At 37.3% G+C, this 19,022-nt stretch overlaps 1 protein-coding gene across 7 annotated transcripts in view; it reads left to right on the top strand.

Moving 5' to 3' along the window:
- MROH9 (maestro heat like repeat family member 9) overlaps nucleotides 1-19,022 on the top strand; it is a 99,330-nt gene that overhangs the window by 52,834 nt on the left and 27,474 nt on the right. For 6 of the 7 annotated variants that reach the window (XM_038542568.1, XM_038542566.1, XM_038542567.1 and 3 more), the window contains 5 exons: nucleotides 1,039-1,174; nucleotides 9,685-9,806; nucleotides 13,018-13,167; nucleotides 15,975-16,129; nucleotides 18,233-18,398. In XM_038542568.1, coding sequence (XP_038398496.1) covers nucleotides 1,039-1,174; nucleotides 9,685-9,806; nucleotides 13,018-13,167; nucleotides 15,975-16,129; nucleotides 18,233-18,398 — 729 coding nt within the window. The remainder of the gene's footprint in view (nucleotides 1-1,038; nucleotides 1,175-9,684; nucleotides 9,807-13,017; nucleotides 13,168-15,974; nucleotides 16,130-18,232; nucleotides 18,399-19,022) is intronic. The other variant, XM_038542563.1, reaches the window with a different exon arrangement.

Raw genomic sequence — 19,022 nt, 5'->3', positions numbered from 1 at the left:
GCCCTTCTACTGAGACCATCATTCTCAGTATCCTGTTCACTTATGCCCTTGACCCATGACCCAGGTCATTTCACATTCTTCTTTAGGAATAACTTTGTGGGCACATGTGTGTATGTATGTGTGTATGTGTGTAAGATTGAGAGAGAGGTTGGTCAAGCAACGTGAGAAATAGAAACAAAAAGACATATGAGACAGGAAAAGAGAAGGAGAAGGAGGTCTTAGAATCAATCCTCCCAGTGGGCTGACTTGAACTCTTTTACCACCAACATTTGCTCTAATCCTCAAAGCATCTATTTAGGAAAAGTAATCACCTGTCTTAGAAACAAGAAGGCCTACTAGTTTACCAAATACATTTAAACAGAGTTCTTTTTGTTTAAAAAAAATGGTAATGGTACTCAAACCTTCACAAAAGCAGAATGTCTCTTCCATCTCTCTTTTCTTCCTGACAACTGAATCAAGATGAAAATCTAAATATCTGAGCAGCCTGTGTGTCAAGGAAATTGTAGGAGGAAATACACAAATGTTGTAATAGTAGCTTTGACATCAGAAGTAAATGCTCTGAGTTTTAAAAAATGAATTTCTCTGGGAAGAATCAGAACAATTCCAGGAGGAAAAGTTAACATTTCTCCAGTGGTTTACAAAGTCATCTGAAGTGTATCATATATAAAGAAAAAAGCATGGAAGTTTTTGGGTATCCATCCCCTGCCTCAATATCCTTGGAATTTGCTACCTGAAAATTACTACTTGATTAATGGAGTAGAAACTAGCATTTCTTGATTTGCTATTATTTCGAAGCACTTTGCTAAGAACTTTTTTTTGTCATAAATAGTCTCCACAATAACTATTATAAAGTAGCATTTGTTATCCACATTTCATAGATGAGGAAACTGAGGCTCAGTAACAAATTTGAATATAGATTTTGTAAATTCTGAAACTCATCCTCTAATCCTAACCTGATATATACTAGAGGATCGGATGCAGACATTTAATGTTGACCATGCATAACAAATGCATTTTTCTCCTTTGTTTTCCCACTAGGCAAGTATTGATGCTCCATGTTTGGGTGTCCTGGCAGCAGAATTGTCTCTTCTGTGTTTTCATAATGATCCCTTAATCACACATCAAGCATCCTTGGGAATGTGTTACCTACTCTGGATTGCAAAGTGTCAGAATGGTAAGAATGATTTACCATCTCCTCTAATAGATACTAAGAATCTGTCCCTAATTATTCTATTTGTGGGTCTCAAGAAGGCTCTATGTCTGTAGATTTCTAAATCCTTCCCCAAGATCTATAGTTCCACTTTTTAAAATGTATTTTGTAATCTTTTTAGAATTATCAAAATATGCCAGTAGTGGTAGAAGTGGTTCTTAAAGATCTATAAGGCACTTGACTTAGATTAGTGTTGGATGTTAATGGTAGGGACAAGAATGCTGTGGGGAAGAAGGGAAGAAAAAAAGAAGAAAGGCTACTAAGAAGAAAGGACTTTCTAAAAAGAGGCATGTTTTTCCCCTCTAATGGACATCAAATAGAATACTCAGATTCTTGCTTCCATGGTTGGGAAAAATTAGCCCAACACTAAAATAAATACTGCTCTGGCCAGTCTAACGAGGCATAAAAGCAAGTCCTGAAGGTACCAAACTATTTCCAAATAAGTTAAACAGAGAAAATATCTATCCTCTCATAATACCTAACTATTAAATATATAAATATAAATACATATATTTGTTCTCAAGGCATTGAACATCAGATAACAAAGGACAATGATTCCTGAGAGATGGGAACAAATGAATAAATGAGATGGGGATTACAATTGCCTGAGCTTACCACCTAAAGTTTTTAGGCTCTTACCTAGTGGTCTCACCAAGTTAAATATACAGAATTAGGAATTCAGAGAGGTCAAGATAGCTAGGGTTTACAGGTCTGAATACCAGAGATGAGTGCACAGAGAACTGCAGAGATCTGCAGAGGGTTCCTCTTAACCATTCAGGTGTGAAGTGATCAGAGCATGCTTGTGAGGAAACTATCTGAGGCTGGGGGGACTGATTAGAGAGAAAAACCCAACAAACTCATAAAGGTTGGGAATAGTACCTATGACTATTAGTCAGAATTTAAAACTTCATAATTGATAAGTAATGAGGTAGAGTACTCAAAGGGTTTTGTTTCATTGGAAGGAAAAAATTATCTCTAGATGAAATTGTCTTAGTACCACTTAATGAAGCTTAAAAACAAGATCTAAAAAGATCAAGTGATCTCCAAATACTTTAAATGCTCATCAGACTAAAGCTCACTACTGACTACTCCCAGGAATACAAAAATTCCTGCACTCAATAAGTTAAAATTCACAGTGTCAGACTTCCAGTAAAAATTACTAGGTATGCAAAAGAAGCAGATTACAAGCCATAATGAGGAGAAACATGAATCAAAACTGACACAGAAATAATCCAGATGATAGAATTAGTAGACAGAGACAATAAAAACAATTATTGTAATATATTCCAATTACTTAAGGATTCAGAGAAAAAGATGAGCATGTTAAGTAAAGATATAAAAAAATTTCTGTGGGATCCCTGGGTGGCTCAGTGGTTTAGCACCGCCTTCAGCCCAGGACGTGATCCTGGAGACCCAGGATGAAGTCTCACGTCAGGCTCCCTGCATGGAGCCTGCTTCTCCCTCTGCCTGTGTCTCTGCCTCTCTCTCTCTCTCTGTGTCTCTCATGAATAAATACATAAAATCTTTAAAAAAAAGGAAAATTTTCTAAAAGACTTCAATTGAACCTCTGGAGATGAAAACTACAATATCTGAAATGAAGAGCACTCCAGCAGACATCAACTGTATAATTTTAAGAGAGCCAGAAGAAAAAAAAAAAGACACATTTCATCCAGAGGAACAAAGTAAATTTCTCATCAGAAACAATAAAAGCCATAGGCAATGGAGCAGCCTCCCAATGTACTGAAAGAAAAAAAAATCTGTCTGGAATTCTTTAGCCAGCAAAAATTCTTTTAAAAACAAAAGTGAAATAAAGACATGTTTAGATATACAAGAGCTGCTAGAATTCACCAGCAGATCTGCACTATGAGAAATATTAAAATAAATACTTTGGGGGGGAGGGGCAAGATGGGGGAAGAGTAGGGTCTCCAAATCACCTGTCCCCACCAAATTACCTAGAAAACCTTCAAATTATCCTGAAAATCTATGAATTCGGCCTGAGATTTAAAGAGAGACCAGCTGGAACGCTACAGTGAGAAGAGTTGGCGCTTCTATCAAGGTAGGAAGTCGGGGAAAAAGAAATAAAGAAACAAAAGGCCTCCAAGGGGGAGGGGCCCCGCCAGGAGCCGGGCTGAGGCCGGGGCGAGTGTCCCCAGGACAGGAGAGCCCCGTCCCGGAGACGCAGGAGCTGCACCGACCTTCCCGGGTGGAAAGGGGCTCGCAGGGAGTTGGAGCAGGACCCAGAAGGGAGGGGATGCCCTCGGGCTCCCCGGGACAGTAACAGCAACTGCGCGCCCAGGAGAGTGCGCCGAGCTCCCTAAGGGCTGCAGCGCGCACGGCGGGACCCGGAGCAGCTCGGAGGGGCTCGGGGGCGGCTCTGCGGAGGGGGCTGCGGGCCGGGAGCACGAATCCAACAGCGCAGGCCCCGGAGCACAGGGCGCCAGGACACAGCCCAGGATCCGGCCTCCCCCCGGGACAGGCAGAGGCTGGGAGGGCCCAGGACAGCGAGGATGCTCCTGCCCCGAGCTGAGCAGATCAGCGGCCCTGCCCGGCGCCTCCAGGCCCTGCAGACGGAGAGCTCTGGAGTTACTGCGGGGGCTGACTCCAGGGCTCCAGAGCTGCCGCAGCCACTGCAGTTGTTCCTCCTGAGGCCTCATGGGGTAAACAACCCCCACTGAGCCCTGCACCAGGCAGGGGCAGAGCAGCTCCCCCAACTGCTCACACCTGAAAAATAGCACAACAGGCCCCTCCCCCAGAAGACCAGCTAGACGGACCAGTTCCAGGGGAAGCCAAGGGACTTAAAGTACACAGAATCAGAAGATACTCCCTTGTGGTTTTTTTTTGTTGTTGTTTTGTTTTGTTTTGTTTCGGTTTGTTTTGCTTTTTGATTGTTTCCTTCCCCCAACCTTTTTTTTCCTTTCTTTCTTTTTCTTTCTCTTTTTCTTCTTTTTTTTTTTTCTTCCTTTTTTCTTTTTTCTCTTTCTCTTTTCTTTCCTTCTTTCTCTCCTCTCTTTTTCTCCTTTTCCCAATACAACTTGCTTTTGGCCACTCTGCACTGAGCAAAATGACTAGAAGGAAAACCTCACCTCAAAAGAAAGAATCAGAAACAGTCCTCTCTCCCACAGAGTTACAAAATCTGGATTACAATTCAATGTCAGAAAGCCAATTCAGAGGCACTATTATACAGTGGCTCTAGAAAAAAGAGGTGGTTTCTACTGGTGGCTCTAGAAAAAAGCATAAAGGACTCAAGAGACTTCATGACTGCAGAATTTAGAGCTAATCAGGCAGAAATTAAAAATCAATTGAATGAGATGCAATCCAAACTAAAAGTCCTAACGATGAGGGTTAACGAGGTGGAAGAACGAGTGAGTGACATAGAAGACAAATTGATGGCAAAGAGAGAAACTGAGGAAAAAAGAGACAAACAAAAGACCATGAAGATAGATTAAGTGAAATAAACGACAGCCTGAGGAAGAAAAACCTATGTTTAATTGGGGTTCCCGAGGGCGCCAAAAGGGCCAGAGGGCCAGAATATGTATTTGAACAAATCCTAGCTGAAAACTTTCCTAATCTCGGAAGGGAAACAGACATTCAGATCCAGGAAATAGAGAGATCCCCCCTAAAATCAATAAAAACTGTTCAACACCTCGACATTTAATAGTGAAGCTTGCAAATTCCAAAGATAATGAGAAGATCCTTAAAGCAGCAAGAGACAAGAAATCCCTGACTTTTATGGGGAGGAGTATTAGGGTAACAGCAGACCTCTCCACAGAGACCTGGCAGGCCAGAAAGGGCTGGCAGGATATATTCAGGGTCCTAAATGAGAAGAACATGCAACCAAGAATACTTTATCCAGCAAGGCTCTCATTCAAAATGGAAGGAGAGATAAAGAGCTTCCAAGACAGGCAGCAACTGAAAGAATATGTGACCTCCAAACCAGCTCTGCAAGAAATTTTAAGGGGGACTCTTAAAATTCCCCTTTAAGAAGAAGTTCGGTGGAACAATCCACAAAAACAAGGACTGAATAGATATCATGATGACACTAAACTCATATCTTTCAATAGTAACTCTGAATGTGAATGCGCTTAATGACCCATCAAAAGGCGCATGGTGTCAGACTGGATAAAAAAGCAGGACCCATCTATTTGCTGTCTACAAGAGACTCATTTGAGACAGAAGGACACCTATAGCCTGAAAATAAAAGGTTGGAGAACCATTTACCATTCAAATGGTCCTCAAAAGAAAGCAGGGGTAGCCATCCTTATATCAGATAAACTAAAATTTACCCTGAAGACTGTAGTGAGAGATGAAGAGGGACACTATATCATACATAAAGGATCTATCCAACAAGAGGACTTAACAATCCTTAATATATATGCCCCGAATGTGGGAGCTGCCAAATATATAAATCAATTATTAACCAAAGTGAAGAAATACTTAGATAATAATACACTTATACTTGGTGACTTCAATCTAGCAAAATGAACTATTGGGACTTCATCAAGATAAGAAGCTTTTGCACAGCAAAGGATACAGTCAACAAAACTAAAAGACAACCTACAGAATGGGAGAAGATATTTGCAAATGACATATCAGATAAAGGGATAGTTTCCAAGATCTATAAAGAACTTATTAAACTCAACACCAAAGAAACAAACAATCCAATCATGAAATGGGCAAAAGACATGAAGAGAAATCTCACAGAGGAAGACATAGAGCCAACATGCACTTGAGAAAATGCTCTGCATCATTTGCCATCAGGGAAATACAAATCAAAACCACAATGAGATACCACCTCACACCAGTGAAAATGGGGAAAATTAACAAGGCAGGAAACCACAAATGTTGGAGAGGATGTGGAGAAAGGGGAACCCTCTTACACTGTTGGTGGGAATGTGAACTGGTGCAGCCACTCTGGAAAACTGTGTGGAGGTTCCTCAAACAGTTAAAAATAGACATGCCCTACGACCCAGCAATTGCACTGTGGGGATTTACCCCAAAGATACAGATGCAGTGAAACGCTGGGACACCTGCACTCCGATGTTTCTAGCAGCAATGGCCACAATAGCCAAGCTGTGGAAGGAGCCTCAGTGTCCATCGAAAGATGAGTGGATAAAGAAGATGTGGTTTATGTATACAATGGAATATTACTCAGCTATTAGAAATGACAAATACCCACCATTTGCTTCAACGTGGATGGAACTGGAGGGTATTATGCTGAGTGAAGTAAGTCAGTCGGAGAAGGACAACATTATATGTTCTCATTCATTTGGGGAATATAAATAATAGTGAAAGGGAATAGAAGGGAAGGGAGAAGAAATGTGTGGGAAATATCAGAAAGGGAGACAGAAGGTAAAGACTCCTAACTCTGGGAAATGAACTAGGGGTGGTGGAAGGGGAGGAGGGCGGGGGTGGTGGTGACTGGGCAGTGAGGTGGGCACTTGATGGGATGAGCACTGGGTGTTATTCTGTACTTCGGCAAAGTGAACATCAATAAAAAATAAATTTATTATTAAATAAATAAATAAATAAATAAATAAATAAATAAATAAATAAAATAAAATAAAATAAATACTTCAAGAAAAAAATTCCCAGGTGAAAATCTAGATCTACATAAAAGAATGAAGAGTAATGGAGTACAACTATGTAGGTATAAACTATAATTCTTTTATCATTATTTAAATCTTTTAAAATGATAATCACCTGTTTAAGGCAAAAAATAACATAATATAAATGAAAAAGAGGGTCATTTCATAATGATAAAAGGATCAGTTAATTAATAAGACATAACAATTCTAAACACATATGTCCATAAAAACAGAAATGTGTACAAATTAAAAATCAAAATACATTAAACAAAAATGGATAGAGCTGAAGAAGATCTGGAATTACAGTCAGAGAATTCAGTAACCCTCTCTCAATAATTTATAACACAGAAAATTATTAAAGATATAGACTTGAACCAACTTGATCTAACATTTATAGAATACTCCACTAATAATGGAAAAATGAACATTCTCAAGAGAAAACAAAATTTACCAACATAGAGCATATTTAAGCCATAAATCAAGTCTTAAGAAAGCAAATTCCTTCAATCATACAAAATATATTCTCTGCCCAAAATGGAATTAAATTAGAAATAAAACCCAGAAAGATATCTGGAAAATTCAAAATATTTGGAAACTAGGTAATCCACTTCTAAAAAGCCCATGAATCAAAAAAAAAAAAAAAGACATAAAAATGGAAATTGAAAGCATTTTGAGCAAAAATGAAAATATAATACCCATAAAGAAAACTCCAGACTGAAATGATCTAGCAAACACTTAAAGAAACTATACCAACCCTATACAAATTCTTCCAGAAATTAAAGAATGAGGGAATACTTGCCCATTCAGTGAGGCTAGCAACATTCTGATACCAAAAGCACATAAAGACATTATAAGAAACACAAAAAACAAAAAAACTACAGGCCAATGTTCCTCAAGAACACAGGTACAAAAATTTATAAATAGATCCACATATATATGGTCAAATGGTTTTCGATAAAAGTTCAAAGGAAGTTCAGTGAAGAAAGAGTAAATATCAGTAAATGGTCCTGGAAAAATTGGTTATATATATATGCAGAAGAAAAGAATTTGACCTGTATCTGATACATAATGCAAAAGCTAATTCAAAATGGACCCATAAGACTAAACATAAAATCTAAAACTATGTAACTAGAAGTCCTTGTACCTTGAGTTAGCCAAAGTTTTTTTTTCTTTTTCCTTTATTTCTTCCTTTCTTCTTTTCTTCCTTTCTTTCTTTTGTTCATGCTTTTTTTTCCCCCAGGGGAGAGGGCAGCAAGGGAGAGAGGCAGAAGGAGAGGGAGAGAATCCATACTGAGTATGGAGCCTATCTCAGGGCTTGAGGTCATGACCTGAGCCCAAATCAAGAGTGAGATGCTTAACTGACTGAGCCACTCAAGTGCCCCAAAGATTTCTTAAACACACCACCAAAAGCCTGCCCTATAAATTTTAAAAATGAAAAATTAAGTATTTCTGCTCTTTGAAAGACACTGTTAAGAGAATAGATAAGCCACACACTGGTAGAAGATTTTTGCAAGTTACTTATCTGATAAAAGGCCTGTATCCAGAATTTAAAAGTGAATACTAAGTAAGAAAAAAGACAACAAATTTAAAAATATATTAAATTTGAACTATTTGAATCATTTCACCAAAGAAGCACAGATGGCAAGGATGCACACCAAAAGATGTTCAATATTTGGTCATAAAAGGCATTTAACTTAAAAACTGCAATGAAACCCCACTATATACCCATTAAAATGTCTAAAATTGGAACGCCAACCATACCATATATTATTAAAGATGTGAAGCAACCAGAACTCTCACACATTGCTAAAGGGAATGTGAAATGACACAGCTTTGGAGAATAATTTGGCAGTATCCTAAAAAGATAAACACACATCTATCAAATGATCCAGTCATTCCATAACTTAGGATTTACCTAAGAGAAATGAAAGCAGATATTCGCACCAAGACTTGTACACACATGTTGACAGCACTTTTATTTGGAAAAGCCAAAAACTGGAAACAACCCAAATGTCTATCAGTAGGCAGATGGATTAGCAGATGATGGTATATACATGCAATGGAATAGTATTCATCAGTAAAACAGGAATGAACTGTTGATACATACAACTTGGGTGAATCACAAAATAATTCTGCTGAGGGAAAAATGCCAAACAACAGAGGAGTACATGCTATATGAATCCACTTATATAAAATTAGAAAATAGGAAATTAAAAAAAATAAAATAGGAAATACAAACTTGACAAAGCTGATAACAGAAAGCAGATCTGTGGTTGCCTTTAGATCAGGGGTGGGTACAAGGGAGCAGGTGTGAAGAAGGGAATGAATATGATTGGGCTTTCTTATTTTTTATTTATTTATTTTTTATTGCAGTAATGTTTTCATTGGTATATACATATATAAAAACTTACCAAATTGTACATTTTAAATAAACTGTCAAATCTCTACAGAGCTGTTAACAAACAAATGAAATTATTGAAATTCACCTTCTCCGGAATTAAAGACATATGCCCCTGAAGTTTTCATTGAGAGCTTCTGGCTTTCCTGATATATAACTTCAACTCTTTGCAAAATACCTCCAAGTCTATTCTTCTACCAATAAACACTCCAATGTAATGACAGCCTTCCCAGTCACTCAGTGATGCATTTGATGGACTAAATGTATTCAATACATGCTCAACATGTTAAAATTATCTATGTCTTTCATTTGTATTCCACAGAGGCCTCATTTAAACACTTTATTCGATGTGATTAAACTATTAACAGAGAGTTAAATGTTCAGAACACTTTAGATCTCCAGAATTGGGTAGGAAGGAGAAATTGGAAATAGCAATGTCATAGAAGGAACTAATGATCAAATAAGAACCTTAAACTCTTTTTCTTAATAAGCAGATATTGAAGAAATTAAATCTACAATGTGTAATTCTGGAAATCATGGCCTCCTACCTGTTCCCTCTGATACAGAATTCCTACTAATGGACTTGCAACAAGACAAAACTAAAATTACCCAGGTAACTTGCCCCCTACTTTATCCTATGGCTTTTATTTCATGTGTATTATTACTTTTAGTGGCAACTTATTTCATCAGTCTATATTTTTAATAAATTTTTTCCATGTTTGTAAAGTTCAGTGAAGCACAGAGTAAGTAATATGTAGAGTATTTGGCTTCTTGATTTTCATCTCTATGAATAAGAATAATGCCTGTTATTCCTGAATATTGCAATTTATATTATTTTATGGAATCCTTACAGAATGCAAATGATAGAAGTGTTTTCTAGTTTTATACTTCTTTTTGTTTGATTAATAAATATCCACTAAAGAAGGGAAACTTCTGGTTATGTAGCAAACTTAATAAAGTCACCAATTAACAGGCTTTTCAATAGTATTATAATTTACTCAGCAAACATCAAAATAATCTGCTTTAGATTTTGTTTTTAAAAACCCATTAAATTAAAAAGAATTTAAGTTAAAATGATAAATCTCAGTAGCAAGTAAATAGTTTTTACATTGATCCAACCCTGGGGAATACCATGAGGTTCTGTATACTCTCTCACTTTCTTCAAAGTATCCATATGCTTGAAAGATCACCCAGCTCTGCAGCCTAGGTTGGGCTGTCCCAACAAATGGCCTTCTAGCCACACGTATTGAGCCAATAGCTCACCAGAGCTGCTGGGAAGCCCTTCAGGCTAGCGTGGGAGAGTCTTATGGTTCCTCCTAAAATTACAAACATAAAGCAGTGTCTTCTCCCATGGCTGAGATAGAATTATGGAAGGCTGAGAAGATGTAGAAGTGATACATCTGACATTATATGGTCAAAAATACTGCAGGTGTCTTAAATACACGTCTACATGATAGTGCATTTTTCCAAAATCAAGCATTTTTTCTTACCCATCTCCCCTCAAAAATAACGAGCCTGGTTGACTATGAAATTGTCCATTTACATAGAAAAAACAAGCATCCATCTAGGTATACTAGAAAATTGTTCTACATCCTTCCATCCTTCCATCCTCCACTCCAGTGCCTGGAATTGGAATCCTGAGCGCCATGATTGAGCTAGTGAGTGGAGGACTGGATGCCTCCTTAGAGCGCCTTCCAAATGGTTCATGAGGCTAGCTACCACCAATTTCAAGTTGGTGTTCTGCCTTTTCTGAGTTTAATGTCCTTTGGATTTGGAAATCCTGGGACTTGAGGAGGGGGCCCTGGGTCCTTGCATTCATGACCTGCTATTTAGTTGCCACTTGTGAGACCAAAGCAGGCCAGTCTTGGCCCTGTTTGCAAGACCAATAGCTGGAAAACCCTGAAATTGGGATTTTCAGAGGTAAATTGGAACAGGTGGGTTGAGGATACAAGATTGTAGTAAGAATCTTGTAAGAACCAAGAAGACCATAGCCAAAGACAAAGTCCAAAGGATACAAATAGGAGGATAAGCATCAAGGTTTTTAGCCAAGAGGGCTAGAAACAAAACACCATGAAATGAAAAGATGGAATTTTTTTTTAAAAAGCAATTTACAGATTAAGAGACTGTTCTTTTATATAGTGACCAGTTATAAGAAAGGACATTGTCTCAATGTCCTAGGGATGCCTGGGTGGCTCGGTGGTTGAACATCCACCTTTGTCTCAGGTTGTGATCCCCAGATCCTGAGATCCAGTCCCACATCAGACTCCCTGCAGCAAGTCTGCTTCTCCCTCTGCCTATGTCTCTGTTTCTGTGTGTCTCTCATGAATAAATAAACAAAACTGAAAAAAAAAGTATCACAGACTAAACCAAAAAAAAGTGTTTATACCAAATAAACTACTAATCTCACTCATGGAAATTTATAGAAAGGAAAAAACTCAAAATAATATATATTTTTATGAGAAGAGACTCTTCCCAGATGTATGATTTATTTTTTTAAAAAACTGTGTGTAAAACAGAAAAATAGATGATTAATTGTGGAATATCAAGTTAATACTATATCATGCAGCCACTACAATGAGTAGCATCAAGAATATGTAATAATGAAAAAAATAGCAAGAAACAAAAGGAAGTATGGGTGCTTGCTAAAGAAGCTAGCTGGTCCCATGGGATTGGTATATTTCCAAAGAGTTACCCATAGATCACATTTTATAGGCAATCCCTGTCATTTGATGTAGTCTACTGTCATACCTGTACCTTCACATGACAGAAACTTCTAACGGTAGTTCTAATTTTCACTAGAAATTGCTTCTTCTACAACTTTTAAATAGACATTAAAGTAATTTTATTAAATAAACAAATAGTTAAATAGAATATTCCCCCATTTCAGTGTTTTTTTAAATTCAACATATCATATAATTAAATCCGTCTTCCTTAAAGAAAGGCAAGCTATTTGTGATACTCAATCCACCTCACCAAGCCCCTAGTGACTTTCCTTTAGCTTTCTTCCATAGCATTCCAAGAATACCACCTTTTACCCCCCTGCCCAATAGGAAGGAGCCTGGTGGCCACCCATTCTCACTCAGACCTGCACTATTGACCAAAAGGAGCTATGCTCTATCCTTTTAATAAAGATGTAGATAAGCTTTCATTGGCAAGATTGAGTACCTTCTATACTTGGGGAAATGACTTATGTGTCTGAGTCTGTATGTGTTTATAATATAAATGTAATGTATACATATATATTCATGTATATTAAAGGAAAGAATGTTACTCATTCATCTCTATTAACTGAGAGATCCATAATCATGCAATTTTGTTCATATTTTATGGTCTATGGGTATTCCTCTTTTATTTTTTTATTTTATTCAAACAGCTGAATTGGTGTAAAATCAATATTACAAGGTTCCTTTTATTTATTTATTTATTTATTTATGTTTATTTATTTATTTATTTTATTTATTTATATTTTTTTAACAAGGTTCTTTTAATTGTAATACCATGATTCTTCATTTGTTTCCTAGCCTGGCCCCAAAGCTGACTTATTCAGATAAAAATGTTCTAACTGCCTTAAAAATCAGAAGAAAAAAGTAGATGTAATTCTACTTGAATTATAGCCATCTCAGTAACAATACAGTTGTAAAATGTGATATTTAACATTTTTGAATGGAGGAAGTGGGCCATAACAGCAAAGATGCCTAAGGCCCATAAAAATCTTGTGGTCCTACCTGGCCCTGGAGCTTCCTCCAGGATGGTTGAATTTAGTTGTCTTTCTCATGTTGTTGTAGGTAAGGCCTGAAGTCATGGTTCTCCCCTTTTGGTTTCAGTATGTAGGACAAACCCTAAAGCCATCCTTGCTGACTGACTTTGTGTGGAGTCTCCTGATGAGACTCTCTTCATCCAATTGTGTAACTGCATTCGAGGCGTCAACCATGCTGAAAATGACTCTGGAATATCATGCCCATAAGGTCACCATGGTAAGATACTTGACAATGAGCAAGGGAACACAGATTTTATTCTCTAAAGTGTTCCTGTTGCTTTTGTTATAGGCCTATTTCTTTTCTTTTTTATTTCTTGCTATTGTTCATTATGTTACTTTAATCAAATGAGGCGCTTTTTTGTGAAATATTTCAAGCATGCAGAAAAGTTTAGAAAATTATGTCATGAACTACGACCTACCAATCATACCAAATCATAGTACCTTGATACATTTGCAACTGTTTTTTTTTTTTAAAGAATACATTAGTGACAGTAAACTAGTATAGTTATAATTGAAATCTTTTGTGTAATGACTAAGGGAAGTTTTCAAGGACCCTCAGCTTGCTGTAGTGCTGGCTACATAATTTGTGGGGCCAAGTGCAAATGAATATAGGGCTTCCTGTTCAAAACATAGGGAAAAAGTGCCATTAAATATACAAACATATGAAAGATATTTCCTTTTCCTCTACAGTCTCTTTCAATTTGTCACAGCATTTTTATTTTCTATTTAATGTCTTTCTAAGTTATACATATAAATATGAGCATTTAATTCAACAAAATAATGCAACTTACATTTCATAGCTCACACAGGAATATGTTTTTCTTCTTACCAAAAGAACAGAAACACTACACAAAACTAAATTGTTTTTATTTTACTTCTTGTCATTCACACATTCTATTAACACCTTCTATCCTCAGTTTATCGATGAGTCATCATTTTCCACTTAGATGGTTGAGGGTTCAATAAATGCTTATCTTATACTCACTTTGAAGTCCCTCTGACTCCTATGCTCATGGGTCCACTGGAATTCTGTGCACTTCCATGTGCACTTAATGAGTGCTGCATGTGAATGGGGCTACACACAGGAATTACAGCTGATGCCTGCTCATATACATGCTCCATTGTCCCATTGGGCTTCACTTACCAAACACAAGCTCAAAGATAAAAATTTGAAGATGGCGACAGCAAAGCTTTGAACCTTCTGAGTGCAGAACCCTGTGCAAATGTAGAGATCACATACTCATGAAACCAGCCCTGATGGGGTTGGGCTGAACTCCCAGATCCCAGTCCTGACACACAGTGTTATGTAATTGAAAATAAAATAAGAGCTTATACTCAAATTCACAGAGCAGGAAAGAGGAAGTAAAGCTTTCTATAGACCTCCCAATGAGGCTACAGATGGGAGGATTCCCAAAGGCAAGCACGACCCAGGGAGAAGCTGGAAGGCAACAGTCTATTTCTTGACCAATTCAAGTTCTCTCATCTATTGAGAAAGAGAGGCTGGATGAAGGCTGTAGAGAGGAAGAGAAGCCTGACAGAAAGCTAGATGTGTAAAACTAGCCTCTGCACAGTAAAATTATTGAATACAGAGAAAGCAACTGAATGAAGATGGAAATTCAGCAACTTTTACTCCACCTCAGCTCCCACAAACAACTGAAGTACTGAATACAGTGGATTCTTGTCTTAAACTGGATTGGATTCTAAAATCAGGTATAAAAGGGGGGTGTCTGAGTGGCTCAATTGGTTAAGGGTCCACTCTTGGTTTTGGCTCAGGTCGTGATCTGGAATCTGTGAGATCCAGCCACACAGAGCTTCTCACTCAGTGTGGAGTCTGTTTGAGATTCTTGCCCCTCCTTCCTTCCCCCACTGTTCCTCCTCCTGCTCACATCACTCTCTCTCTCTCTAAAACTAAATAAATAAGATATTTTTTAATAAAATAAAATCAGTTATAATGGAAAATTGTTCATGGTTAAAATTATCCCTGAAAACAAAACCTAAATTGCATATATAGTATATGGGCTTATAATCTCTAAATAAATCTAACACAGCAAGTCTTCTTTTAGGAATTAAAGCAGATCATAATTGCTGTACTTGAGTGTACAGTAACATAGTTGGCTTGTTTTGGGACATGCTGCATGGAAAAGAAAAGAGGATAAGAAGAAAGAGCTCTAAACCCATAGTTAAAAAGTCAATGGAGAAGAACAATGTTTAATGTCCACAATTTTGTGTTCACCTTGGAGCATATGCAGCACAAGGAATGTCCTGCACTCTTAACACTTCAGTTATTTTATTTTATTTTTTTTGCTTGGAGTTGGGGGTTGGTCTAGATAACTAACTGTATATGAGACAATTGCAATTGAATGTAAATTATATCAACCAACATTTCAGCTTATGATCTCTGAGGAATATTTTCAAAATAGTGAAGTTATCTGGTTAGATGAATGTTAAATATATAGCCACTAATTTGAGACAAATTTCAGGTCTGGCTAGTAATCTCCTTGTTCAAGAATGAATATAAAGGGGAAAAAATAAAACTGACATAGGGCCTATGACTAGAATTTGCAAGAGTATGTGACCCAGCGTTTACCATTCTGGACCATTCTTCCAACACATAGTTTAACCATTCCATATGTAGATTCAAGTCTTCTTTAACTTTCAGAAAGGTTTTTCGAAATTCCATTGTTATTCTGCTCCATAATTTTGACTTCCTTCTTAAAGGATTTGAATTATACATGTTCTCTATACCGAGCTTTTATGTCTTATATAATGAAGTCTACCTTCCCCAAATAATTTTTTTTAAAAAACTGGGTATTTTCCCAATATCAATAAATGCATAGGCTTACTTCTCATCAAAACAAATATTTTACATTGTGTAGTCATACATATAAATATGCTTTCCTCTAGTGCTTATTTGTGTGTTAATTGCTGCCTTGGCCATTCTGAGGAGGGCTGAATTCTTAGATCCAAGAAATCCTTGGTTTAGAGGTGGCCATGGAACAAAAGACTCTGAAATTATTTTTCCAGGTGTCTAAGATTGTGGATGCTATTTATAAGCAATTGTGTGAACATTCTTCTCATGTCATGAGGCATACTTTGTTGCGGGTCATCACCTTGTTGATACGTTCTTCACCGAAGAAGGTTATCTTTCAACTTATGGATTACCCAATCCCAGCAGACAAGTAAGACACCCTTACACCTTCCACAAGGGTCTCCAGAATATGACAGAGCTGGAAAGAGTTAGGGTCACTTCTTTTTTTCTGAAAAAGGATGTCTATTTTTGTACAACATAGGATGATCATAAAGTTTAAATAACATCATGCATTTTATTTATATTCTCATACAACACCTACACAGAGTAAACACCACTGACAAATGATCATGGTCACTATTATTTATGTGATACTTTAAATTGTGTTCTACTGCATATTCCATAGGAACAAGCCTCTCCTCAAAGTAATGATGGATTTTTTGCCATAAGTGATAAAATTTATAGTGCTTTTTTCTCATTTATAAAAAACAGATGTAAGGTATTTCTATCCACCAACAAAATAATGAAACATTAGAAGTAGCTGTTCCTTAGCTATTTATCTGAAATTCATGATCCAGGATCACAGAAAATATTAAGGAGAAAAGAATACCAATGTGAGCTTAAGGGACAGTATGAGCCTAACTCACATTAGAAGAGGGTAGTAAATGACAGCACTTCATTTCTATCATTTGTACCTTGAGAAGGAAGGTAATACTTCTCTACTATTAACAGTATAAAAGGAAGGAAATTACATTAAGAAAAAGATTCAGGCTTTGAAAACAAATGGGTCTGAATTCCTTCTCAGCCACACAAATTTCTAAACACCTTGGTCCTCAGTTTGTCTGTGAGATGAGAAAAATTCTTTATCTATAAAGCAATTATATAAGTTAACATCTGTAAAGGCATATCAAAACCCATAAAATGTTAAACCAATTATGTGACTGACCTTTTTTTCCAACTGAAAGCTTATATTAATTTGGGAGGCTCACAAATACAAAGCATTTTACTACTCAGAAAATTCCAAAATTAAAAATCTTTATAAGACTCAGTGTTTTCTCATTCAGGAATTAAGCACCCATTGTATGTAAAATATTACCAGCCTTCAAGCATTTTTTTGAGAGAGAATGGCCCATGGATTAAAGTTGCCAGTGAATTCAATATAAACAATATGAAATGAGGAGGTATAGAAAGCAAGCACAATTAGAGTTAAATTAAAATAGTCATCAGCAGATCCTCTGCAATAGTAGGTGAGGTTTGAGGTAGACTAAAAGACTAGGATTTGCAGTTGAGCTAAATCAGAGAAACGGAGAGACTGTCTGATCAGCTAACAGGTATGATCAAGAGGTAAAGGAATGAGACAGGGTATATGAGACTTGATGTCCATGTGGTTCTAAGCATAGTTCTAAAGTTGAGCCGAAAAGGCAGGAGCAGTGGGGTAATGGGTTCTGAAGACCTGGTATGTCTGTGTCCCAGAGGACCAGGCCTCCCTTAGGAACCTAAATGCAGAGACACTATAAAATAGGGCTCAGAACCCAGCACAGATTAATAAGGTATCGGGAATTTACCCACACAAAGGTGTCTAGCAGTTTTTAAGATGAGCACAAAAAAAAAAAAAAAAAAAAAAAAAAAGTCCCAAACAGTGGCCAGAAAGGAGCTAGGGGACTGGAGGTTGAGAAGCCAGGATTCTAGTAACATCAGTGTCACTAATTAAATGTGTGACAGTTCACAAAAGGGACCACTCCTCTGAGTTCAATTTAAATTAATTTTCTAATTTTTAAATTTATATAATTTTTTGCTTAGTATTTCTACCTATTTGGTTTTTTTAAGTTGATATATGTATTTATATATTAATCTGTATTTCTATACCAGTTTTTAAATATTTTATTATTCCTTGATGAACAAGGTCACAAGGTGGGAAGATCAGAGCTTGGAATGGAGAAAACTTACCCATTCTTGACAGTGACCTGGACAGATATTTAAATGTGCTAAGAAATGAACTTGCAGACTTGCAGACTGTATTTTCTGTAAGATCTCATCTAAATTCTTCCTCTGTTTTCAAGGACAAGAGATTAATGGGATTATTTGGAAATGAGCATATCAGTTTGGTTTAGACTTGTCTGCAATTTCTGTGCTACATAAACATGTAAAATCAAGACTTTTCCCAATTCACAACACAGTATAAGTAGGAAATTAATAACCTGATTCTCACTATGTGTGTGTGTGGGGGGGGGGGGTGCGGGGGCTGTGTTTGCAGCACTTTGCTACTGATGTGGCAGGCAGCAGGCTCTGAGTCAAGGATGGCCCCTCATGTGCTGAAGACAATCTTGTTGATACTGAAAGGAAAGCCTGGAGAAATGCAGGACAGCCTAATGGAAAGAAGACGTTTCTCCCTAGATACTACTAATATGATGCCTGTAGCGGTAAGTAATACCATGAGTGTTTCTCTGTCCTGGTGTTTTTCTGATCATGAAAACCCCTATCTACCCACAGAATCAGTCATATTTCTTGACACTGTTCTGCTTTCATCCATTCATTCTTATTGCTTTCATTCATTCATACTTATTGAGTGCCTACTATATGCCATACCCTGATCAGAAAGCTTACATTCTGGTAAAAGACACAATAAACAAACAAACAAAAAATGTGTCATGTGTCAGATGATATAAAGCTGAGAAGTGACATAAAGTGATGTGGAGAAAAGGAAGTGGCAGGGAGGATTTAGGAAAGTTGGTCAAGGAAGGCCTTTCTGCTGAGGCAACATCCAGTCAGAGAATAAAGGAGTGGTCCTTGCAAATATCTGGGCAAGAGAGTTCCAGACAGAGAGAAGGACAAAAGCTCTGCAATGATGGGAACTTGCCTGCTACATCAGCGACTACAAGGAAACCAAAAGAAGAGAACGGAACAAGGATGGAAGTTCAGAGATGGTGTCAGAGAGTAGCCACCAGATGGACCTTACAGACTTTCATAGGCATGTGAAGGCCTATTGTCATTTGTGCCCACCATTTCATATTTCCTGAGGACTAAAATCACTGCTTCTGGAAGTA

Source organism: Canis lupus, chromosome 7 (genome assembly GCF_011100685.1).
Source record: "Canis lupus familiaris isolate Mischka breed German Shepherd chromosome 7, alternate assembly UU_Cfam_GSD_1.0, whole genome shotgun sequence".
Classification (NCBI taxonomy): Eukaryota; Metazoa; Chordata; class Mammalia; order Carnivora; family Canidae; genus Canis; species Canis lupus.
This window is presented reverse-complemented; position numbering and strand designations above follow the sequence as displayed.